The 25,373-nt window shown below is 39.4% G+C and overlaps 1 protein-coding gene across 4 annotated transcripts in view; it reads right to left on the reverse strand.

Annotated features, from left to right (window-relative positions):
* Nucleotides 1-7,983: 7,983 nt before the first annotated feature.
* cherp (calcium homeostasis endoplasmic reticulum protein) overlaps nucleotides 7,984-25,373 on the reverse strand; it is a 79,090-nt gene continuing 61,700 nt past the window's right edge. For 3 of the 4 annotated variants that reach the window (XM_073068864.1, XM_073068862.1, XM_073068865.1), the window contains exons 13-19: nucleotides 24,558-24,644; nucleotides 19,443-19,532; nucleotides 17,387-17,539; nucleotides 14,490-14,603; nucleotides 12,957-13,051; nucleotides 9,969-10,154; nucleotides 7,984-8,632 (exon numbers count right to left, since the gene is read on the reverse strand). In XM_073068864.1, coding sequence (XP_072924965.1) covers nucleotides 8,595-8,632; nucleotides 9,969-10,154; nucleotides 12,957-13,051; nucleotides 14,490-14,603; nucleotides 17,387-17,539; nucleotides 19,443-19,532; nucleotides 24,558-24,644 — 763 coding nt within the window. In that variant the 3' untranslated portion in view covers nucleotides 7,984-8,594. Of the gene's footprint in view, nucleotides 8,633-9,960; nucleotides 10,155-12,956; nucleotides 13,052-14,489; nucleotides 14,604-17,386; nucleotides 17,540-19,442; nucleotides 19,533-24,557; nucleotides 24,645-25,373 lie in introns of those variants that run through there. The other variant, XM_073068863.1, reaches the window with a different exon arrangement.

The raw sequence follows: 25,373 nt of genomic DNA on the forward strand, positions 1-25,373 counted from the left end.
GAAACAATGAGAGTCACATTCATTGTAATGGAGGAACGGGTGCACCTAAATCGATATTTGGCACCCACAGAAGTTGCTGTCGGTACATATTCCTACCTACAGGTTAGTTGTGGTTCAGCGTTCGTACTGATACAAGCATATCGACCATTCAATGATCACCAGTTTTGCTGCCATGAAAAAAAAACATTAAGCGAAACTTATACGCATGGAATCTAATTCCACATAATTATAAAATTCATTTTTTAAAACAAGCAACAACCATTCATTTTAAAAATAGGCAACCAGGATTTTAACCATCTTTACATTCAAAGGATGAATCACGGACCCAGTAGTCTACCATCAAAATCCAGGGAGAAACTTAACTGGACCAGCTACGTGAGCATCAAGGCTAAAAAAGTAGTCCGTGATTGCATGATATCTCGGAGATGGTGAAGGCTTTCGACTCGCGATTGGTCAGGAATGTAAAACTTGAGTGTAGCGACACCCAAGACGCTCGATATCATCCACGACAAAGAAGTCCACTTGACTGACACCCTTCACTATAAGGGTAGAGTACTTACAAGTATACAATCTATAAAATGTACTGTAATTATTCATTCAGGCAACTCGTGCAGCACCGCACAAACGCTCAATCCCAAGAACCAACGTTCCAGCTGCGCGAACCGACCATTGCAGGAACATTTTTCAAGGCCCGAAAACTGTGCGGCACTTTTTTTTTGTAAAAAGATAACATAAATATTCAGAATGCAATTTGAAAATCCACATACTTTTGATTTTATTTATTGAGTGTTGTAATGAAATACAGTACAAAAAATCTTCCACGTAAACTTTTTCTCGTCTGTCTTTATTACAAATCTATTGACTATGAACACTGTCTAGGTTACTTTCGCCTCCAGATGAAAGATACGTCTCAATCCCTATTAGATCATCCAATGTTCCACTTCGTTTGTTTCTGAATTTACATTTTATTGAAATCATATGACTGAATAATCCCTGTTTTCAGTCAACACTAGAAGCTTGAGATGTTCCAACGATGCCAACAAGAACTGAGTTATTTAAATTCTGCATTTTTTAGCACGCAGTTGAAAGTCTTAATTGTACCAGACATTTTCTCAGAAACAACAAATTTGAAATCACAGTATTGCTGCCACGTTTTTGAGGCAACGTTTTCGTCGTAGTTCGTAATAGTAGCTGAGTATTTGTTTTAAATCAGACGTACAACATTCTCTTTGCCAAATTCAAAATCAGTTGTGTTTGCAATAGTAACTGGGTCAAAATATTGCCATTCACTTAACACATCTGGAAATCTATTATCAAGTGATTGCACATTCCTTGAATAAATCGAATAGGCGAAGTACTGTATTGATGTCAGAACTTGGAGATGCAACCAGATCACGATATCGCCAAAATACTGTGACTATAGCTTGTTTTTACAAACTGCAGTGCTTCAATTGTATTCAAAGTTTTTTGAAGGCATTTACAGATGCCAAATCTTCTGGATTTTTCAAAATTTCAGGCAGTAGATGCTAATTGGATCCTTACATTAACTTGCTTTTTGCAATACTGTACTGGATCAAATTAACATTATATAAAATATGAACATTATATGCAAAACTCCAGCTGCGCGGCAACAAACTCTTTAGTGTGCGGGAGCATTTCAATTACTGCGTGGCCGCGCATCCTAGTGATCTCTACGAAGTTACCAGGACTTAGGAAACCTGCAGGTTCCCTATAATTCACAAATCATTCTGTAAATACATCACAGGTCCTCAGTTGTCCCTGGACTAAATGCTGGAACCCAAACAGAGCATCAGTAATCAGGTTATTGTAAGTGCTGCTTTGTAACTATTGACTATTCTTGGGAGTGGGTAATTGATCAGATTTTTTTTTGTCCATAGTTCTTCATTTTGAGTGAATGTTATCAGTGTTGTAGCACATCAGATTTGTCAACTGTAGCCTAATCATGAGATCACCCTAAGAGAGTTCAAATGTTCCATCACATAAAGCATAATACTAATTTAAATATGGTCTGTTTACACACATTAGGACAATAGGAATTGGGACTCTGATAGGAATGGTGAAATTTTTTTTAACTGAAGTATCTTTTAAGAGACTCCTGGATGGATACGTGGAGCTCAGAAAAATAGAGGGGTATGGGTAACCCTAGGTAATTTCTAAAGTAAGGACATATTTGGTGCAGCATTGTGGGTCGAAGGGCCTGTATTGTGCTGTAGGCTTTCAATGTTTCTATCACAGTATGTATAGAACATAGAATAGTACAGCATATTACAGGCCCTTCAGCCCACAATGTTGTGCCAACCCTCAAACCCTACCTTCCATATAACCCACCACCTTAAATTCCTCCATATACCCGTCTAGTAGTCTCTTAAACTTCACTAGTGTATCTGCCTCCACCACTGACTCAGGCAGTGCATTCCACGCACCAACCACTGTCTGAGTGAAAAACCTTCCTCTAATATCCCCCTTGAACTTCCCTCCCCTTACCTTAAAGCCATGTCCTCTTGTATTGAGCAGTGGTGCCCTGGGGAAGAGGTGCTGGCTATCCACTCTGTCTATTCCTCTTAATATCTTGTACACCTCTATCATGTCTCCTCTCATCCTCCTCCTCTCCAAAGAGTAAAGCCCTAGCTCCCTTAATCTCTGATCATAATGCATACTCTCTAAACCAGGCAGCATCCTGGTAAATCTCCTCTGTACCCTTTCCAATGCTTCCACATCCTTCCTACAGTGAGGCGACCAGAACTGGACACAGTACTCCAAGTGTGGCCTAACCAGAGTTTTATAGAGCTGCATCATGACATCGCGACTCTTAAACTCTATCCCTCGACTTGTAAAAGCTAACACCCCATAAGCTTTAACTACCCTATCTACCTGTGAGGCAACTTTCAGGGATCTGTGGACATGTACCCCCAGACTACAAAGCCCAAGTCAACTTAAAACTGTAACAGTTAACTTAAAACTTTAGTGTTTACTTTCAAACAGTAAAATTTTAGTGTTGGCAATTAACTCTGACCAAAAGCACTATTTTCCAATATTGATAGATTACATAACCTGAAATAAATTTATTGTTAGGTTACTGTGCTTCTGTCTACTTAGTTGTTTTACAATAGTGGGTGAAGATGAGAATCTCACCCCAAGGCAATGAGCGATCCATCAACCTGAGGCAGTGGGCTCTAGCAGACATTCTTGCACACATATTGTTGAACTGTCAAGAATATGTACTTTATCCATTCCCTAAACTCACTAGTCCTTTGTTGACAATTGCAGGAAATATCAGCATTGTGGGTATATGCTCATGTACACTCATACTTGTCATATTTGTTGAAGTGCACAAAGTTTCAAAATACTGTAATAAGGGCAAATAGAGATCCTTTAATAAACAGATTAATTCACAAACAAGCACAGAATATTTGGTACCATTGAAATGTAGCTCTGAAAACTCAGGGTTTGAGGATTTATTAAACGGGGGGGGGGGTGTGAACATGAGATGCTGGCAATCTGAAAAAGTAGAGAAAGCAGAAAATACTTGACTGCTCACATAGCTTCTATCGAAAGGAAGTTTCTCGTTTCAGCTTGATGACTTTCATTCAAGTTCCTCCACTCAATCAGACATTTCCTTAGTTCCCTATACCTCTCCTTTCTCTGTGATGTAAAACATATTTGATTTCTATTATTTCCTAATTCTGGTAAAAGGTCATTTCTGTTTCTCTCTCTACAGGTCCTGCCCGATCTGCTAAGTATACCCAGCATATTCTGTCTCCATTTGTTTGAGGACTTAATTATCCACAAAAGGAAAAGCCACCCAATCAGAGACAGTGTAAAACATATTTTTGTGACAGTGACAGGACCAACAGCAGATTTCAACAAGTACAAATAACTAGAATGGAATAGTTGTTCACTTTATTAGTGTTCACCAGTGTCCTAGCTCACAACATATGTATTATATTCTATAAATGCATATTCTATAAACCAATTAGTGAAACACTGTAATTAATTTACTTAAAATTTACCATAGTCTAATTTCGTCTTATAATAATGCCATAAAAGTTTGTACCCAACAACTTTTAATGAAAGCTAGAGAATTGCCACATGGTGGAAGTACAGTACAACTCAACCTGGGTGCTCAAGGGTCTAGTCAGTGGCCTAATCATTAGATCCAGAATGGCCTTCAGTGGACCACATTATCTGCACAACCCACCAGAATTCTTCAGAATAATTTCAACTCACAGGAACTAATCTCATGCTCATGATTTGACATTTAGTTCATCTATTAGTTCTTAATTATTCAAAGTGCTGTGTTGCACACACCAAGATGCACCCATGTTTGATTACTGATCTGTGCCAAATTAATGATCACAATTGGAGAAATTGACAGTTCTATGTTCCTCACATTTGATTTTTGTAAAAAAAAATGTTAACAAGTTCAGTTATCGTTCCTCTCCAGCACTTAAAAATAACTTCAACTTGAAGGATGTCATTAAGGTTTCAAAAGCAGTGTAATTTCTGAAGGATCAGCTGAGCCTACAAGCTATTCTCAACCCACACTGAAAATTTCTATTTGAGGCAGAGCCTGAAATACTTAAGGTCAAAGAAAGGGACATATTAATGGCAGGGAAGATATGGGACCCAAATCCATAGAATGTTGAGTTCAATTGAATAGGGATGTGACACATATGAGTGAGTTTCCCAGCCTCCTCCCATTGTAGTTATAAACTCATTCCTCCCATGTCACTAATGACTGAATGACTAAGAGTTAATTTACTGAAAGAGATTCCAATTGTTGACTTGGCTTCAATGTCAAGAATGTCATTTTACAGATCCCTTACTATGTCCCTCTTTCAAGAAAATTATTGAACCCTTCTGAATTATATGTGAAACTCACTACCCTGGCAATTAGTCAAAATGAATTTAACAAATGCACTTAAAATAAAGTGTGGTCAAACAGCTGGGCCATCACAATGATCTAATATGGCACCTGGACTAGATGGGAGCATGCGGAACCTCACAAGTTCACCTGGACAGAGCTCTGGAGAGCCGAACCATTGTGCATCAAGTTTCTCATCCAATCAGTCTATGATGTTCTCCTAAGCCCAGCCAACCTGCACAGGTGGGGCATGGCAAACACTCCAGCATACCAACTGTGCCAGAAGAGGGGCACTTTGGAGCATATCCTCAGCTGCTGCCTGAAGATGTTGGGGGAAAGGGCGATACCGCTGGCGCCATGACCTAGTCCTAAGGTCTATGGCAGATGCAATCAGCACAGCCATTCAAGACAGCAAAAATCAGTACGCTCCCATACAGTCCATCACTTTCATTTGAGTGGGGGAGAAGGCTCAACATCGGCCCAGCTCCTCTTCTTGCCACTGCACGAGACTGGCAGCTCAAAGTCAACCTACGGAGGCAGCTCTAGTTCCCAGAAATCATCACAGCTACTCCGCTCCACCCGGACATGGTGTTAATATCAGTCTACAAAGCAAGTGGTCCTGCTGGAACTTACTGTCCCCTGGGAAGACGGATTGAAGAGGCCAACGAGCACAAGAGGGCTAAATACCTACACAGATCTTGTTGCAGAATGCTGGAGCAATGGCTGGAGAGCTCGCCGTGAGCCAGTCGAAGTTGGGTGCTGGAGCTTTGCTGGCCATTCATTACAGCAGACACTTAAACTCCTTGGAGTTAAAGGACTGCAGTGCAGAAGAGCCACCAGGACCATTCTGGAGGCTGCTGAAAAGGCCTTGCGGTGGTGGTGGATCCAGAGGGGGGATCCATGGATTAGTGCGCCACTTGGACACAAGTCGGGGTCTGATCACCCCCGGCTGGGTCGCCCCGGGTAAAGGTGTCTGATGATTATAGACCCGAAACATCCTACGACCATGGGTTCATCACTGAAGATGTGTCCAAGTAGTACCAGAAGGTGTATTCTACAACTGGCATGTGAATATGCCGGGATGGATCAATTGGATCAAACTGCCGAACTCTAGAGTGTAGTTTCTGTATAATTTTATGAACACATTCTGGGAACCAAACCATTTCCAACTGTGTTATTCTCTCCAAACAAGACAGCTGAACACACCCACCTAAAGCAAGTCCTGATCAACACTGTTTTGTTATAATCAGATTTTTAGTACATAGGGATAACATAGGACACTTGATATTGAACAGTTTGATATCAGGGTCATATGTTTCAAAGTTTCAAGTTTCAAAATACATTATCAAAGAAAGTATAAATTATAAAACCTTGAGACTTGTTTGCTTACAGGCAGCCACAAAGCAAGAAAGAACCCAATTAAAAAAAAGAGGCAAGCAACAACATTCCAAATCAAAATGAATCCTTAGATCTAAACTCCTGGAGCAGCCCGGAGTAGGTCCAAGCTTCGGTATCAGTCAATCATATTAGCAGTTAAGGAGCATAGCAGCTGGGAGCAGTCTTCAAAGCCTCAGCGCCATGAAGAGAGTAGTCACCATCACGGGAGAGCGAGTGAAATTAGCTCTTGCCTCCAAACCTAACGCCTCGTCTTTCGAGTATGTTGTTTAAATTGTCCAAGCAGCATATTGAACCTCGCACTAGGATCCGGAAACTGCTGCAGCAAAAGGCTCCGGGCCTAGAATACACCACCCAGTGACTTACTCTGGCTTCAGATTTCACTGCTTAGCCCAAGCCGCTCTCAATTTCTCAGTGCCCAGAGCAATTCAAACTCATACCCAGGCCAGTTGTATGGCCTGTGAACTCCTTTGCCTCGACTTCTCCTCTCCAAATAGCTCACCATCATCATAATCTGCAATTATGTCTATCCCTAATGTACTAAAAAGGGTCTCAAATCCAGACTTAACTAGCCAATATTTGTAAATAGGAATGTATTGTAATTACTACATGGTCCTTACAACCACAAACAAGCTACCTCTCCAAAACATTCAAAGGCTATGGAAATTTTGCAGGGAAACATACTCATAAAATGCAAGTTGTTACAAACTATTAAAAACCATTTAAGTATGATTTCTTATTTACAATTTCATGGAGAATATTGTTACTAGTTCAATCCCAGCCTGGTATGAAGGTTCCATTGCACAGGATCACAAATTGCAAGGACTGTACACTCAACCAGGTCCATCGTGGGTAGAATCCTCCCTGCCATTGAGATGGTGCTTAAGAAGGCATCATCCAGCAAAAGGACCGTCACTTTCCAACACATACCCTCTTCTCGTTATTACCATCAGGGAGGAGGTACAAGAGCCTGAAAAACCATACTCAATAATTCAGGAACAGCTCCTTCCCATCCACTGAATGGTCCAAGAACTAGCTTATTATTCCTTTTTCTCAGTCCCCAACTACTTATTTTGTAATTTATAGTAATTTTATGTATTTGCACTTTACAGCTACTGCAAAACAACAGATTTCATGTCATATATGACGGTGATAATACACTTGATTCTAAATAACTGTTTCCTCTTTCCCACTGCGTTGCTATTAATGCTGTAGATTCCCAGTGTCAAGCATATAACCAAGATTCGGTAATAGTCTGGGATCAAGAAGCATCCTCTCAGAGTTTATGATAGGAAGCTATCAGATAGGTGTAAGGGCACAAGGGATAGCTGCAATGATCAATAGATTACAGTTAGTTTCAAGGTGACCATGCCTTTGCTCAAGTACAATCTAGTCTGGACTTCCATTGCTCCACACTTCCACCTCACTCCTCTAAAGCATTTTTAAAAACCCCTCAATCTCTGATCAAGGTTTCAATCACTTGTATCATCATTTCACGGCATGACGGTTTGTCTGAGTAGATCCCAGTATTATTGGGTTTTCTGCAGTATTCATTGTTACATAAATGCAAGTTCTGTCATTTCATTATCCTAACAAACAAATCAATTTGCTTTGTTTGACATATGGGCTTCTGTACAAGGTGCATTATCATTTCTTGTGACAGACAGAATATTTTTCAGCATCAAATGGAAAATGCAAGTCTGCACAATAAACAGAATGTGTTTAATTACGAAGAAAGTACCAATCGAGAAACTTCTGCAGTTCAGGTGAAAATAGTAAAATGGTCCACAGAAGTCATTACATTATGACTAGTCTAGATGATGATCAAACAAGAGACCATTAACAATCCAGATACACCTCCCTGTATCCAAACACAGTAGAACAGGTGAAAATATTTCAAGAGTTCAGTGTCTTTCCTTTGAACGTCACAGAGGAGGTGGTCAAAATGTCCAACTTTAGGCCAACACTAACATTTACAATTTGTCAGTATAAAAATTCTCATCCTATCACTGATGCTCACAATTTCACACTGCTTCACTTAAAAAAACCAGGGAAAAACACATCATTGTATAAGCAGTTAAACCAAGTTAAAGAGACTATAGTATGTTCAGTTCTACATTGAAATTATTTAGGAATCTGCTCATATCTCAGCCCCGAGTGTTAAGTACCCCCCACTTCCCACCCCTAAACCTCAGCCCTGTGATTGACCAGTCCAGCACTGAGTAGCTTGGGTGTTCAAGTCCTTATTGAATTTATAGGAGTGATGTCACCGTCTAAAACAGAACAAACACAGCTCTGTCTTCTCTTGCATACTTCACTCAGGGGCTGGCTGCTCTTGTATCTCTTTTTTCACTGCAGTAACATGGAAAGATAAAAGCAAATATTAAAACAAAAATCATAATGGATTTTTAAAATTATTTAATCGAACGATAACAATGTTCATAATAAACTCTTATGAAAGTATATTCAAATCTGCTGCTGTCACATTTCAAATACTTTTTTCCTGAATTTGTTAATAACCCTCAAGTTAAATTTAGTACAAATATTAAAGTTAGGATGGTACAGTGATATGTCAATTAGTACGACAGTCTCATAGCCCCTGTGACTATGTAGGCGGCGGGGGAGATGGGGGGAAATGGGGGAATGAAAATGGATTATGGGGAAATAAGTAGGGAATGGTACTGCTCCAAAAGCAGGCATTGATTTGAAGAGTCAAATAGTCTCTTTTTCTGTTGGTAGGAAATATATATAAATCAATAATTAACAAAGAAAATCCATCACATCATCAGTAGAGAGGCAAGAGAGAATAAAATGAGAATTATTTGAAAAGCAACTGTTAGTATCCTATTAAAAACACTGGCCAAGCCAACTTTTAGTAGACAATAGGTGTGTGAATTCAAGCAGGACTCAAACACTCAGTTGCTGAATTCCCAAAAGAAAGAAACAATTCTATTTCTTTTCTTAAAAAAAAATCCATTCTTTCTATATGAACTGAAGGCCTTTGGAATTTGACAGCTAGTTCAATAGATTTCTGCTACCAGTATAGGGCTAGGGAAGAATTTACTTTATAGCCTTTTCACTACTCAGAACATCAGGACCACAAAGTGGAGATTCTAATAAAACATCCTAATCACAGAATGAGATGTTTAGATATAGCATTTGAAGCAAAGACTCTGAATTTCCATTAAGATACACTGAACAAAGCACCAAGCTGCATTTGTATACATACCATGACAGTAAACCAACTAAGATCCTGCAATGATATATTAATCAAGATTCAACATAGTAAATTAAAGAGATATTACAGCAGATGAGTAAAAGCACAGATAAAAAGCAAGAAAGACAGATAGAGTACAGAGAGGGAGCCTACAGCTTTGGCAGCTGAAGACTTAGTTGTCAGTGGTGATACTAAATTAGGGGCAATCAATAGGACAGAAAGTAACAAAGTAAGTTGGAGTGGCGTAGGATGGCAGGAGGTTACAAATTCAGGAAGTTATGAGTCAACAGACAGATATGAAAACAAGGATGAAAATTGAGGCATGTTTAATTGAGAGCCGATGATATTGAGAGGTGACAAAAATTAGTCAGGGCTAGTTCAGGCATGAGTAGTTTTGTATACAATATCCCCCAAATTCAAAAGCACCTCAGTCACACACAAAAAAAGACTCCATTCATCCACCTCACTTACTTTCATCTCTTGCTTTCATCCGAGCTATGAAGGAGTAGCTTTTATTTCTTCGATAATTTTCATAGGGATCATCAAGTGGGATACCTACTCCTTTATACTGGTCCCACTTATCACGGATTTCTCCTCCTTTAATTGGGTCCTGGATACCTTGCTCCTTTGCCCCAAGTCCTCCTGATCCACTCCAACCTGGAAAAGACCAACCCAGACTGATGATTCTTTCCCAAGTATGGAACACCAGTACTTTCACTCTGCAATGCATACCAGTTATCAGCTCCAACAGTCTGGTGACTTAGTTTGCACAGTATTGTTGTTAAAGCACAGCTTAAACTTTAACTTACTATATAAAGCTTGTTTTCACATTAGGTGAGTGATTAGAGGCCTAATGATAAAAATAGTGCTCTTAAAAAAAAATTATAGTCAATTACAGTCTAAGTTACAGAGAAAGATTGAACAAGTTAGGTCTTTATTCTTTGGAGCGTAGAAGGTTTGGGGGGACTTGATAGAGGTATTTAAAATTATGAAGGGGATAGATGGAGCTGACGTGGATAGGCTTTTTCCATTGAGAGTAGGGGAGATTCAAACAAGAGGACATGAGTTGAGAGTTAGGGGGCAAAAGTTTAGTGGTAACACGATGGGAACTTCTTTACTCAGAGAGTGGTAGCTGTGTGGAACGAGCTTCTAGTAGAAGTGGTAGAGGCAGGTTCGATATTGTCATTTAAAAAAAAATTTGGATAGGTATATGGACAGGAAAGGAATGAAGGGTTATGGGCTGAGTGCATGTCGGTGGGATTAGGTGAGAGTAAACGTTTGGCACGGACTAGAAGGGCCAAGATGGCCTGTTTCTGCGCTGTAATTGTTATATGGTTATAATTGCTGTTTTATACTGTTATGTGACTTCTTGGATTTTACTAATTTGGCTCTCAAGTGATTAACCCTCTCAAAAGGAAAGTAACTTTCTAATTTAGAGGTATTAATATAACAGAATGTGACCCCTGAAGAGAATTATTGGGAGATCTAAGAAAGGCTCAACCTGCTTTAAAAGGGCATCTACTGCAATGAGGTGCTTTGAGAGGTTCATCATGGCCAGAATCAGCTCCTGCCTAAGGAAGGACATGTACCCGCTGCTAACTGCCCATACGTCACAATAGCTCTATAGTGGATGCAATCTCACTGGCTCTCCACTTGTCTCTTGGCCCACCTGGACAACAGTAATACCTATGTCAAGCTGCTGTTTACTGATTACAGCTCCACCTTCGAAACAGTTCAACACCATCATACCCTCAAGACTAATCAACAAGTTTCAAGACCTGGCCTCTGTACCTCTTTTTGCAACTAGATTGTTGCTTTCCTCATCAGGAGAAGGCAGTCAGTGTGAAGCAGAAATAACTAGCCTACAAAGTACCCAGGACTTCTTTAGGGAGCGGTGTCTCAGAACGGCAGCGTCCGTTATTAAGGACCTACAGCACCCAGGGCATGCCCTTTTCTCACTGTTACCATCAGGTAGGAAGTACAGAAGCCTAAAGGCACACACTCAGCGATTCAGGAACAGCTTCTTCCCCTCAGCCATCTGATTCCCAAATGGACATTGAAACGTTGGACACCACCTCACTTTTTTAAATATAGAGTATTTCTGGTTTTGCACATTTTTAAATTATCTATTCAATATATGTAATTGATTTACTTGCTTATTTATTATGTTTTATTTTATTTATTATTATTATTTTTTTCTCTCTCTGTTAGATTGTGTATTGCATTGAACTGTTGCTGCTAAGTTAACAAATTTCACATTACATGCCGGTGATAACCTGATTCTGATCTCTGTGCTGACGATCAACACTGGCGCACAATTCGAGGATGCCTGCTTAGCCACTGCTCTACTCTCTCTACACCCATAATGTGTGGCTGGGCACAGCTCTAATGCTATCTATAAATTTGCTGATGACACAACTGTTGCTGGCAGAAACACAGATAGTGACAAGGAGGCATACGTACAGGAGTGAGACACAACAGCTGGTTGAGTGGTAACGACACAACAACCTTGTGCTCAACATCAGTAACACCAAGGAATGATAGTAGACTTCAGCAAAGGGAAGTCTAAAGAACCTATTTGAGAGATCAGCAGTTGAATAGGTGAGGAGTTTCAAGTTCCTAGGTGTCAACATCTCTGAAGATCTATCTCGGGCCCAACAGATTGATTCAGTTACCAAGAAGGCACACTAGTGGCTATATTTCATGAGGAGTTTGAGGAGATTTGTCTCCACAGATTCTAGCAAATTTCTACAGATCTACTGTGGAGAGCATTCTAAGGGACAGCATCACCATTTGGTATGAAGGTGACATCTGTTATCAAGGATCCCCATCACCCAAAACTTTTCATGGCTACTACCAGGGTGGAGGAAAAAGGAGCCTGAAGACATAGACTCAACATTTTAGGAACAGCTTCTTTCCCCCTGCCATCAGATTTATGAACCGGCAATGAACCAACCCATGAACAGTACCTCACTATTGTTTTGCCATCTTTTTACATTACATATTTAACTATATACTGTGGTTTCAAGCATTCAGGTTTGGAGATGCCAGAAATGACCAGGAATAAGGATGCAATCATTGAAAGCATTATATGAAGGTAGTCTATTATCTGCACTAGCTGATTTTGTTAATTTACAATTAAAAGAACATGACAATGTACACTGGATAAATTCCTCTGTTGATTTTTATAGTACTGTAGTAGCTTTGGTAGTTTTCTAATTTGTAATACGTAATTTGCTACTCATACTTCTGTTTTATTTTATACCTTTTTATACCTTTTCCATGAAACTTTGGCTAACTGGGGCAGCCGCTTAATTGGGCCAAAATGTACTGGTCCTGATGTGTCCCAATTAACTGGCATCCATTGTATTTCTTATTATAATTCATTTTTTAAGCATTGTCACAAAACAACAAAATTCACTTCATATGCCAGTGCTGTTCAGTGACTCTGAACCATACCCATCTTCATCAACAGCTGATGTCCCTTGTTTTCCTCCCCCAATCTCTGATCAGGTGTGAGCGCGACAGAACCACCGCCAAGACCAGTGTTGGCACTACAAGAAAACACAATGATAAATGAATCCTAACGTACAATACAATAGTTAATTCTTATGCAATGGCTTCATCAGCTAATAAGGTGCTTAAACACTTTTTACCTGGAGTAATCTGAGACCAATTAGTCAAAAGCATGGCAAAAAAGTAAATGTTATTACAGAAATGCACAATTATGACAAAAGCACAATGCACAAGATATCTGGGTCAGGACATGCTCAGATTAAAAGGTCCTGAATGCGTGGAAGTAATGTCCAAATCCAAATAACAGAGTAACACACATAAATGATGAACAGTGCAGTATCTGAGCCTACAAAGTGGCTCTACACTAGTCACTGGCAAATTAAATAAATGGTAAGATTTTGTTTTTGAAGCTATGTATATGATGCTTGAAGGATCATGAGCGGTGTATTATCATGAATTAGGAGGAATGAAATAAACTACACAGAAGAACACAACGACAAATCCCAATGAGATACTCCCAAGTGTGAGCACATACGTTCAAACTGTGTCATGTGATTTCTCAGCTTGCGAGGCTACTGTAACAATCAAATTGGCTGCCTTGGGGCCAACGGGACATTAGTACACAGACAAAAATCAAGTTGCCAAAGATGCTCAGAGTCAGCTGGCCAACTTTAATGAACTAATGTGCAGCACATTTTAAGAAAAAATATTGGTTTATTTTCTTCAAAACTTAAAGCTTATCTGAAAATTTTGTGATTTCTGGTCAGGTGAAAATACTTGTCACTGTTGCTTGCTCTTAAGCTTTTGGTACTACACAAAAGCACATATGCAGAGCATAATACACTGGAACACACACTCAGTGACCACTTTATTAGTTACACCTGCTCATTAATACAAATATTTAATCAGCCAAACATATCGTAGCTACTTGATGCATAAAAGCATGCAAGAGGGTTAGTTGTTATTTAGACCGAACACCAGAATGGAGAAGAAATGTGATCTTAGAGACTTTGACTATGGAATGATTGTTGGTGACAGATGGGGATGAGATTGAGCATCTCAGGAACTGCTGATCTCCTGGGATTTTCTCCCTAAAGTTTACAGAAAATAGTGTGACAAACAAAAAAACCATCCAGTGAGTGGCAGTTCTACAGGCAATAATGCCTTGTTAATGAGAGAGGTCAGAGGAGAATTGCCAGACTGGTTCAAGCTCATTGGAAGGCAAAGGCAACTCAAATAACCATGCATTACAACAGTGGCATGCAGAAGAGCACCTCTGAATGCACAACACATCAAGCCTTTAAATGGATAGGCTACAGAAGCAGAAGAACACAAGCATACGTTCAGCGGTTACTTATTAGGTACAGATGGTAAAATAAAGTGGCTACTGAGTGCAGACATAAAGCTCTGTAATACCTAATGTTCAAATCAGAGGAATTTTGCTTTAAATAGCATGCACCATTCACACATACTTACGGTGGAGTCTGGCTGCGTGACCTTGATACCCGCCTCTTTCCTGGTGAGTATGATCGTGACCGTGAACGAGATCTTGAACCTGACCGGCTTCGTGATGAACCTGACCTACTACGGCTGAAAGATAATAACACTAACACTTTAGACACCATTATTTAGGTTTTAGAATTTGAATCTAATTCATAGTACAGCAGAGCAATGTCTTTGGAAAGAAGCCTTTTAGTATGACGGCCATAAATTCTACAATCAGGGTTGCATGATACTCTGGGCAGCCTGATTAGTTCCAAAATACTCTTATTTCAGGATCAAAAATATGCACTACCTTTGATAGACAAACTGGTTCCAAGTGACTTCAAGGGAGTACAGACTGATAAAGGCAACCATACCATGTGATCATTGTGTATGAACATTTAACAGAATGGAAATGCTCTGTTCCAATGAAAAAAATTTGAGGACAGAGAAACAGTCCAGTGTTCTGGACTGTTTGTCCTTTTGTCAAATTTGGATAATGTTTCAGTTCTGCAAAAGGTCTTCAATCTGAAATGTTAATTCTTTCTCCACATATATTGCCTGGCCTGCTGTTTCCAGTAATTTTGTACTCGATTCTGAAGCTTAGTTTGGAAGATATTGGTTTGAAACAATGGGATAAAACACTGAGATGCTAAGACATGTAATCTGTTTTATTTTATTATATAACACAACCTCAGTCAAAATCAGAGATGCAGTTTCAAGGCACATTATGAATGAAGAAATTCAAATCCTGGAGACGTTTGAACTTTATTTCAATTAGATAAATCCACAGAAAGGAAAAATGTTGCATTACTTGCATGGGGTTCTGAATAGGTTTTTCTCGGGAGGCAGGAAACAAATGGTAGGGTGAAGGAACATTGGTCGATAAAAAGGAGGGGAGAGGGAGGGGGAGAGGGGGAGGGAGAGGGGGAGGGGGGAGAGAGAGAGAGAGAACACTGATGAAGGTAGAACAGAGGATGTGGTGTATATAGATTTCAGTAAAGCATTTGACAAAATTCCCCATGGTTGGTCCATTCAGAAAATCAGGAGATATGACAGTCAGGGAAACTTAACTGTATGCATTCAAGGTTGGCTTGCCCATAGAAGGCAGAGGGTGGCTGTAGATGGAGCATTATCGGTCTGGAGGTTGGTGACCAATGGTGTTCCACAGGGATCTGTTCTGAGACCCATGCTCTTTGTGAATTTTAGAAATAAATTGGATCGCAGAAGTTGATAGAATGGTTGAGAAGGCTACGGTGTGTTGGCCTTCATTAGTCAGAGATTGAGTTCATGAGCTGTGAGTAAGTTTAAAGTTCTATAAAAGCTTGGAATATTGTGTTCAGTTCTGCTGCCTCATTATAGGAAAGCTATGGAAGCTTTAGGGAGGGTGAAGAGGAGATCTAACAGAATGCTTCCTGGATTGGAGAGAATGACTTATGAGCGAGGATAGGTTTTTCTCTCTGAAGCAAAAGAGAATGAGAGGTGACTTGGTAGAGGTGTACGAAATGATAAGAGGCTATGATCAAGTGGATAGCGAGGGACAGAGACAGACAGGCATTGGTTAGAATATTTTAGAATATAGCTCTACCCTGCTTCATGTAACTTTTAAGATAGCAGCACTTAACATCAATTTAACATTTGAAAGAGTTTGAGGTTTTTCAGTAATACACTGAAGTGTCAGCTTTGAGGTTTTTGTTTTGGTGACTAAAATCTGACTTGAACCAAGAATGCTTGGAATTGGAGATGGAAAAGCTACTAACTAAACCAGTCAAATTATAATTAATTATGTCAATTGGTGATATTTAACAACATAGAGATCAAAAGAACTTTTATGTTAAGTCAGTGGTGGAACTAAAGTCTTTGTGTGAGAGCTCAGTGGAAATGCTGGCCTTAATAAACAGCACAGTGGAAAACTGACACGTTGGATAATATGCCTGAAGGCCCGATAATACTTTTTTGATGGAATAATTTGAAATGTTTTTAAACAGCCATATGTGAACAGACAGTAAGGACATTTTCTGTTTGTTCCCTTCACTGTTCTCAAAAAATTCCTCCACATTTTACAAAACTATTTTGACTAATCAAATTTCAACAGGAACATTATTTACAAGAACCTTTTAAATAGTTAGAAAAGTCATAGATCATATGGAAAAATCTCAAAATTGGCAACATTTTCCATGGAAATGTGCTGTAACTTGCAAGATGTTTATGACTTTGAACATGGGCACTTCTATTTGACTAATTGACTAATTAGTCAATCAATTAATTGACAATTAATTTCTTAGTATATTCTTGAATTGTCCCAAAGGCATACATTCTTAATTGTCACATGTACATTAAAAGTTTGATAATCTGCTGATTGTTCAGAAATCTTGATCACACAGCACCTGGCTAATCTGGGTGATGTTTCCCACTCTCCCTTTAAACTCAATGGGGAACCATCCCTAATCTCCCTTTAAAATCACTGGGACCCTATCCTCTCCTTCCCTTTAAGGACATCAGAACGCCATTCTCTCATTCTCTTTAGACTCACCAAGGCCTATCTGCATCCTCTCTTGAAACTCATTGGAACACCATCCAAATTCTCCTTTAAACTCACCGAGGCATCAGTTTCCATACTTCCTTTAAAGTCACAACAATCTGTTTCCTGTGCCCTCATTTAAATTGCCTCATCCACTAAAAATATACAGTTGGGTAATATAAACAAATTAAAAGCGTGTTGGAGAAGAAATCCAAATGATATCTAAAAGTCCAATACTAATCCAACACTTGCCCAAAAGTGCAAGATTGAAGTTTTTCCAGTGCACAGTAATAAGGGATAAATTCCTCAAAGATATTAGAACAGGGAACAAACAGACAGTTTTGTTCGGAAGTAGTTTCTTTGTTCTTACCTGGAACGTGAAGCAGAATATGAACGGGAACGCGAACGGGATCGAGACCGCGATCTTGATCTAGAATAGGACCTAGAGGACCGTGAAGATCTTGAGCTTGAGCGAGTGGAAGAACGCCTGCTCCGTGACCGACTGCGGGATTTTGATCGCCCACTGTAGACGAAATTAGCCAATTCATGTCTCAATGTATCATGTAATAAAGCTTGCTTCTCTCCAGCAAGTTAAAACAATCAGGCAGCAATCAACTATATCCAAAATATATGCAACATACAATTAAACTGCAGCATATCATGCATCATAATTAGAAATTATTCATCTTTCATTGTTGCTGGGGAGAAATCCCTGACTTTCTTGATACTTAACATAATTCTACTCCAGAGGTCCACAAGAGCTCCAGCAGCTCAAAAGACCACCATTATCTTTTCTGGGGAAAGATAATAGTGCTGGGCTTGCTGCTTTAGTCCAGATAAAATTCAACTGTGAGCCAGAAGTCTTTAGTCAGTACTGCAGTCAATCAAGGTGTTGAAAGATGACAGCAGACATCTCATTCAATCCACAATATGTAACTCTATCGACTCCACATGGAAATCTTGCTGTTGTTGGCAGGGACTCTTTAATATGAAGATGTTTCAGGTCAACATCTTCCTTATTCAGGACTTTTCTTAAGATTAATACACACAAAAGGTCAGAGGATCAAGCAGCACCAATGGAGGGAAATGGACAGTCGATTTTTCAGGCCCAGGCACTTAATCAGGACTGGACCCAGTCCCAACCTGAAACATCGACTATTTATTCCCCTCCACAGATGCTGCCTGACCCACTGAGTTCCTCCAGCATTTTATGTGTGTTGACCCATATTTCCAACATCTTCAGTCTCTCTTGAGGCATAATTCTTCAGAAACAACCAAAGGCTCACACATAGATCAACCTCACATGGTTCAGTTGAAAGGTGGAGCATTAAAACAACTGGAAAGCATCCCAAAATAGGCACATCAGTGCACTTGACATTGCATCCATGTGAGCAATACTCTCCCTCTAATCAGAAGAGACCCAAGAATTCAGTGTATTAACTACTGGAGGTAGTGAATGGCTGAGACACCATCCATCTCAATTTCTAGAGAAGGCTAATATTGCCTCAGCATAAAGGGAACCAACAAAAACACTGAGCTCCAGAATACATTCCACTGACCCCTGTATAGTGTGCAGGGACACTGAATAATGTCAGATCCCATCAGCAATGCGTAAAAATATTTATAGAGAAAGGCAATTGGGAAAGGTACTACAGGACAATACAGAAACATTATCTCACCCTAGGAATCAATGATGTTGGGAGAACAAATGTTAAGTGTTGTAATGTTAAAATATAAGACTGCCTGAACACACATAGCCAGCTACACAACATTATCAGCGAATTTTTACAAGTTGATTGACCCAATCTACCCACGGCAGTAGATATACCTGAATTATTTTGTCTCTTTAATCTGTTTTCTTTCAATGAGTTACCTCCATCGACTCTATCTACACTTCTCACTGCCTAAGTAAAGCAGCCAACACAATCAAAGATTCCACCCATATTAGATATTTTCTCTTTTGTCACCTCTCCTGAAGGGCAGAAGATACAGAAGCCCAAAAGGACCTACCACTAGACTCAAGGACAACTTCTATCCTACTGTCATAGACTACTGAAAAGCTCCTTAGTATGATAAGATGGCTCTTAACCTCACAATCTACTTTGCACATTGCTGTCTAGCTGCAATGCACTTTCTCCATATTGTAACATCTTATTTTGCACTCTGTTATTATTTAACCTTGTACTATCTCAATGTAGTCATTTAATGAATTGATCTGTATAGACAATATGCAAGACAATTTTTTCACTGTACCTCTCTATATATCACATAAACCCACCAATTCCAAAATATTGCTGTGATTTCTGTTTTAGTCATTAGATCCAGTCTTGCACTTAAAAGCCTTATTAATATATATAATGCTTTCAGTTATTAATCTCTTGTCCAGACTTGCTAAGCACAAGGCAGAATAATATGTCCACACTGACCGTTTCTCCACTTTGGCTCCGCTACCGGCCTCATGAGATTCTGAACGGGGTCCTGGTTTCAATACCCCAGATGTAGCTGAGCTTGGACCTCTGTATCACAAAAGGTTAGGGAAATTGGTGTAACATTTTGTCTATAAGAACATTTCTCATATGCATATAAATTAAGAAATCTTTCTGCTTTTTGTTTTGGGCTCCCATAACTATATTTTTCAAACCAAAGATATTTTACACATTGTGCCAACAAGGGCCAAAGAGGATAAAAGTCACTTAGAATATCAAACACTAAGTATCCTACATTTTCTGATGATATAATAAAACAGTGATTAAACGCATGTCCAAGGATATTACTTGTATTGATTTCTAGAAGGCATCTGATAAGATCCTTCATAAGATAGTTTAATAAAGCCAAAGTTGGTAAAACTGAAGGCAATTTGTTGGCATGGCTAACGTTTGCTGAGTAGCAGTAAAAATTGTAGGGTTGAGTAGGGAAGGATGCAATGTCTGAGCTAATTTATGGACAATTCTTCACCATATTTTTAAATGAGTTTCATGATGTAGAAATTCTTATATTAAAAGAACAACACCATGAAAGATGGCATTATTCATTGATGGTAATGCCAGCTTTGAACAGCAAGATTTGCATTAGCAAATGTGAGGTCTTAATCTTTGGAACATGAACATAGATCCTGGTACAGAAATACAATGCCTATAAAAAGTATTCACTCCCTTCTAAGTTTTCATGTTTTATTGTTTCATATCACTGAATCGCAGTGCATTTAACTTGGCTTTTTTGACACTGATCAGAAAAAGACTCTTATGTCAAAGTGAAAACAAATTTCTACAGATTGGTCTACATTTATTACAATTATTAAACACAAAATAATTGTATAATTACTCCCCCCCCCCCCCCAAGACAGTATTTAGCACTTTAGGCAGCAATTACAGCCTTGAGGTTGTGTCAACACATCTTTGCACATCTGGACACTACAATTTCCCCCCATTCTTCTTTACAAAGCTGCTCAAGTTCTGTCAGATGGCATGGGGATCATGTGTGAACAGCCCTTTTCAAGTCCAGCCACAAATTCTCAATGGGATTGAGGTCTGGACTCTGACTTAGCCACTCCAGGACATTAACTTTGTTGTATTTAAGCCATTCCTGTGTAGATTTGGCTTTATGCTTAGGGTCATTGTCTTGCTGGAAAACAAATCTTCTCCCAAGGCACAGTTCTCTTGCAGACTTCATAAGGTTTTCCTCCAGGATTGTATTTTGCTGCATTCATTTTACCCTCTACCTTCACAAGCCTTCCAGGGCCTGCTGCAGTGAAGTAACCCCACAGCAGGATGCAGCCGCCACCATGCTTCGGGGTAGGGATGGTGTTTTTGATGATGTGTGATGTTTGGCTTCCGCCATAGTGTTTAGTCTGATGGCCAAAAAGCTCAATTTTGCTCAACCTTCTTCCAGCTGACTTCAGATTCTTCCACATGCCTTCTGGCAAACTCCAGTCGAGATTTCATGTGAGTTTTTCAACAACAGCTTTTTCTTTGTCACTCTCCCATAAAGCTGCGAAGCATCCAGGCAACAGTTGTTCTATGCGCAGTTTCTTCCATCTCAACCACGGAAGCTTGTAACTCATCATAGGTCTTTTGGTGACCTCTCTCACTAGTCCCCTTCTTGCACAGTCACTCAGTTTTTGAGGTCAGCCTGCTCTAGGCAGACTTACAGCTGTGCCATTTTCTTTCCATTTCTTGATGACTGAATTTACTGTACTCCAAGGGATATTCAGTGACTTGGAGATTTTCTTGTATCCATCTCCTGATTTGTGCTTTCCAATACTCTTTTTGTGGAGTTGCTTGGAGTGTTTTTCTGCCTTCATGCTGTAGTTTTTGCCAGGACACTGATTCACCAGCAGTTGGACCTTGTGATCCAGGTTCACTTTTACTACAATCAATTGAAACACCTTGACTGCACACAGATGATCTCCCTTTAACTAATTCTGTGAATTCTAAAACCAATTGGCTGCACCAGTTATGATTTGGTGTGTCATATTAAAGGGAGGGGGTGAATACTTATGTATTCATTAATTTTGTGTTTTATATTTGTAATTAATTTAGATCACTTTCTAGAGATCTGTTTTCACCTTGACATGAGTCTTTTTCCGTTGATCAGTGTCAAAAAAAGCCAAATTAAATCCAGTGTGATTCAATGTTGTACAACAATAAACCATGAAAACTACCAACAATGAACCATGAAAATGTTAAGGGATTCTGTTTTTGAGGATTTGATAACAACAAGGTGGATGTTATTTTACAGTTTTACAAAGCTGTAGTTAGAAATTTAGAGGACCAGGAGCAGTTTTGGGTCTCAGCTGAAGTAGAGCACGGAATCTTGATTTCAGGGTGAAACTAGGGTAGCATTCCTTGCAGATAATTGGGGTGAATGATAAAGTTGTCAAATTAATATGGAGAACTTCCATGTGGATCAAAATCATTTTTGTTAGTTGGGGAAATCCATGGTCTAAACATTAGAAGCAGGCCTTCCAAACATAGATGGTGACTAAAATTTCTCTATCACGTGATAATTACAGGTCGACCTTCACTAATCTGGCACCATTGGGACCTGAGGTGTGCCGGATTAGTGAAAATGCTGAATTACAGAAGGATCACTTTAAGCAATAGGTAACTGCCTCATCATACCTTTAAAATATCATGTAAATCAGTACAAGTTAGATAATAATGAAACAGAAATATTAAATGAGCAGCAAGTGAAATTTTAATGAAGTAATATACTGTACAGGCACAGATAAAATAAAGGGTAGAGGTAAATGTACAGGAATTAACATACAGAAGAGTTGAGCACTTCTGCTTCTAAGGTGAGACGTTTAATATACCTTCAGGCAAAGTTACATGTTTGCAAGTGTGGGGTTGTCAGGATCATCAACATCTTCATCTTGAAAAATGAGTGAAGCATTAGAAACTGGTGCTGAAACAGGCACAACAGTTTCTTCAAAAACTGTTGATGATGGTGGCAGCACATCTGGGTGAGCAGAAGCAGAAGTCGGAGAAAGGAGATCTTCCATATGCCACATTTCACGCGACCGCCAGGCGGCCAGTGATTCGGCACAGGGCTCTTCCCACTTCACTCGTTATTTTCTTTTCCTCCGCTTAGTAATATGCTTAAATTCAGCAGGTCGCCACGTCTGATCTGAGGTCGTAGGCAGAAGAGAACAGAGCGCCGGTCAGGCAACGCCGGAGGGCAGTGCACGACTGCCGGCAGGCGGGTGAGAAGGTGGACCGACCCAGTGCGCGCCAACCCGCTGCTGGTGGGTGAGACAGGCGAATGCTGGGCAGCCATGCCTCACGCAAATGATATGAATAAATGCAGGAATACAAGCAGAAATCGCTTGTCTGTGCCTACAAGAGCGCACCAATATGTGAACAGATCTAGCGCAACCAAAACAAAGCGCAGCAGATTGGTACGGTGGCCCAGGAAGTTTGAAATTACAGTTGCACGGAAAATTTGAAATCAGTGCTGGATTATCGAAGGAACCGGTTTACAGGTAGTCGGATTAGTGAGGGTCGACCTGTATTAGTTTAAACCTGAGATTTGCAGATTCTTGTTTACCAAGGATATGTTGCATACAAGGAACAGCAACTATTCAGAATTAGGGTGAAAATTAGCTATGGCTTCAAGGTGGAACAGAGCTGAGGTGCTAAGTGGTCAAATCTTGTTCTAGTTATCAAGGTTTTCCAATGACATTAAAAGGGTATACTGTAATGAGGGTATCTGGATACAGATTGTGTGGCTGGGCAAAAACATAGCAAATGAAGTTTAATATGTCGAAGTGTGAAATTATGTCCTTTGGCAAAAGGAAACAAAAGGAAGACTATTACCAGTATAAACAGTGATTGCAAATAATTGGAGTACAGAGAGATCTAGATGTTCTTGTCATCAATGACAAAAAGTGGGCAGAAAGTACAATAAGTAGTTAGGAAGTCAAATGACATACTGCCCTTTATTGCAAAGACACTAGACACTAGAAAAAGGAAGTACTGCTACAAATATACAGGTGATTGTTGAGGCCAAGGAGACTCACAAAGTTTTTGTCCCCTTATTTAAGAAAGGATATACTAGCACTGAAGGCACTAATAAAGAGATTTACCATTCCATTCCCTGAGATCAGAGGGGATTGTTGAATCATGAGCAGCTAAGGAAGTTGGATATGTATTCTTTGGAATTCAGAAAAATTATTGAAACATACAAGACCCAAAAGGGGTCATGACAGAGCAGATGTTATAATGTTTCCACTATTGTGAACCGAGGACACAGTCACAGCAAGACCAAAACTGAGGCACACAGACATTTCTTCTCGCAGAGCTTGGCGAACCTCTGGACTCCACCCTGAGGATTGTGAAGTTTTGATCACTAGAAGGGGTAAATGTATTCTTTAATGATTGGGAAGTTTAGGGTAAGAAAACTAGCACAGAGGATGAGATCAGTCATGAATAGCAGAGCCGCTTTGTAGTGCCAGGTAGCCTACTTCTGCTCCTATTTTTAGTGTTCTTACAGAACAAAGAGATCTGCAAATTTACAAAAAATGCTTTTAAAAAGCTTCTAAAAGTAATCAAGAAAATCCACTGCCATCAGTTTTCTCTTGGAAAATAAAATGAATAAAGTTCTGTTTTAGATCAATCCTCATCAAATTGCATCTGCCTTCTGGTTTTGATCTAATTCTCAGGAAAAGCCAAATATCACCACTCTGACATGATAGCTGAATAATTTGTGTAGATTTTGAAGTTTAGACTGATGTTTAAAAAGATGGGGTACATGCAGGAACCATTTCCTTAGGAGAGGAGAGCAAAAATAAATAGGCATGATCTCAGTTACCACACCTTCAGCAATGAAAAAAAGCAAGCACTTTTCCACACAATATGTAAAAGAAATTTGCAATTTTATATCCTTAACTGGCTGTCGATACTAAGGGTCAAATGGAGCTTTCAACACTACTGAAAAAATTGGAACAATGCAATAATCAGGAAATAAAACAAGATATTTGATATGTTTTAATGGTTTTTCAAAGCAATTTCCACTTCCACCCGTTGCTTCCAAATACTTACTTATTTCTCTTCTCTTGCCCCTTTTTTCTCCGTGCTCGCATTTTGGCTCGGAAGAATTCATAGAGTCCATTCTGCTCCCAACCTTCACTGCACAGGGAAGTCAAAATTTATCAAAGTCCAGGCAAGTGAACAAAGGTCAATCCAGAATAACAGAATGGATTTCTTGTACATTGTGAAGGACACAAATATTACAAATGTGAGAAGAACTTCAGCAGTATATGCAGAGAACAAGGTCTGAGCAAAATGGCAGAAGTAGTAGATTGATGAGAATAATTGTGAATAAACACAATTTGGAGAACTAAAAACAGAATGGAAACAGACCCTTGGTGGTGAAAATAAAATTTTCAATGGTCTCTTTCTATGCTTGAATTTCTACAATTCCAGAAAGGCACTGAACTCTTAAAATTTTTGAAAGACTGTGGTTCAGAACTACTTCTACTAAGTCGTTGTGCAGAGCAGAGTGGAATTATGGGTAAAATCCAAATAAGCTGCAGTTAATGAAATTAGGATAAAAAATAAATTCAGCAATACAATTGGCCATTATGATGGAAAGCAATATGGACTGCAGGAGGGTATGATTAATAAACTAACCAAACATGAACAGAATAAAATCTCTGCACTGAAATACACTCATGCATATTAAGAGATGCAATGATTTATTAAAAAGAGTAAATGAGATAAATAATAAAATATAAATTTACATAGATGGCCTGCACCAGGGATCACCAACCTTTTTTGCACCGCGGACCGATTTAATATTGACAATATTCTTGCAGACTGGCCGGGGGGGGAGGGGGGTTATTAATTGCAACCGGA

This window comes from Hemitrygon akajei, chromosome 16 (assembly GCF_048418815.1).
Source record: "Hemitrygon akajei chromosome 16, sHemAka1.3, whole genome shotgun sequence".
Taxonomy (NCBI): Eukaryota; Metazoa; Chordata; class Chondrichthyes; order Myliobatiformes; family Dasyatidae; genus Hemitrygon; species Hemitrygon akajei.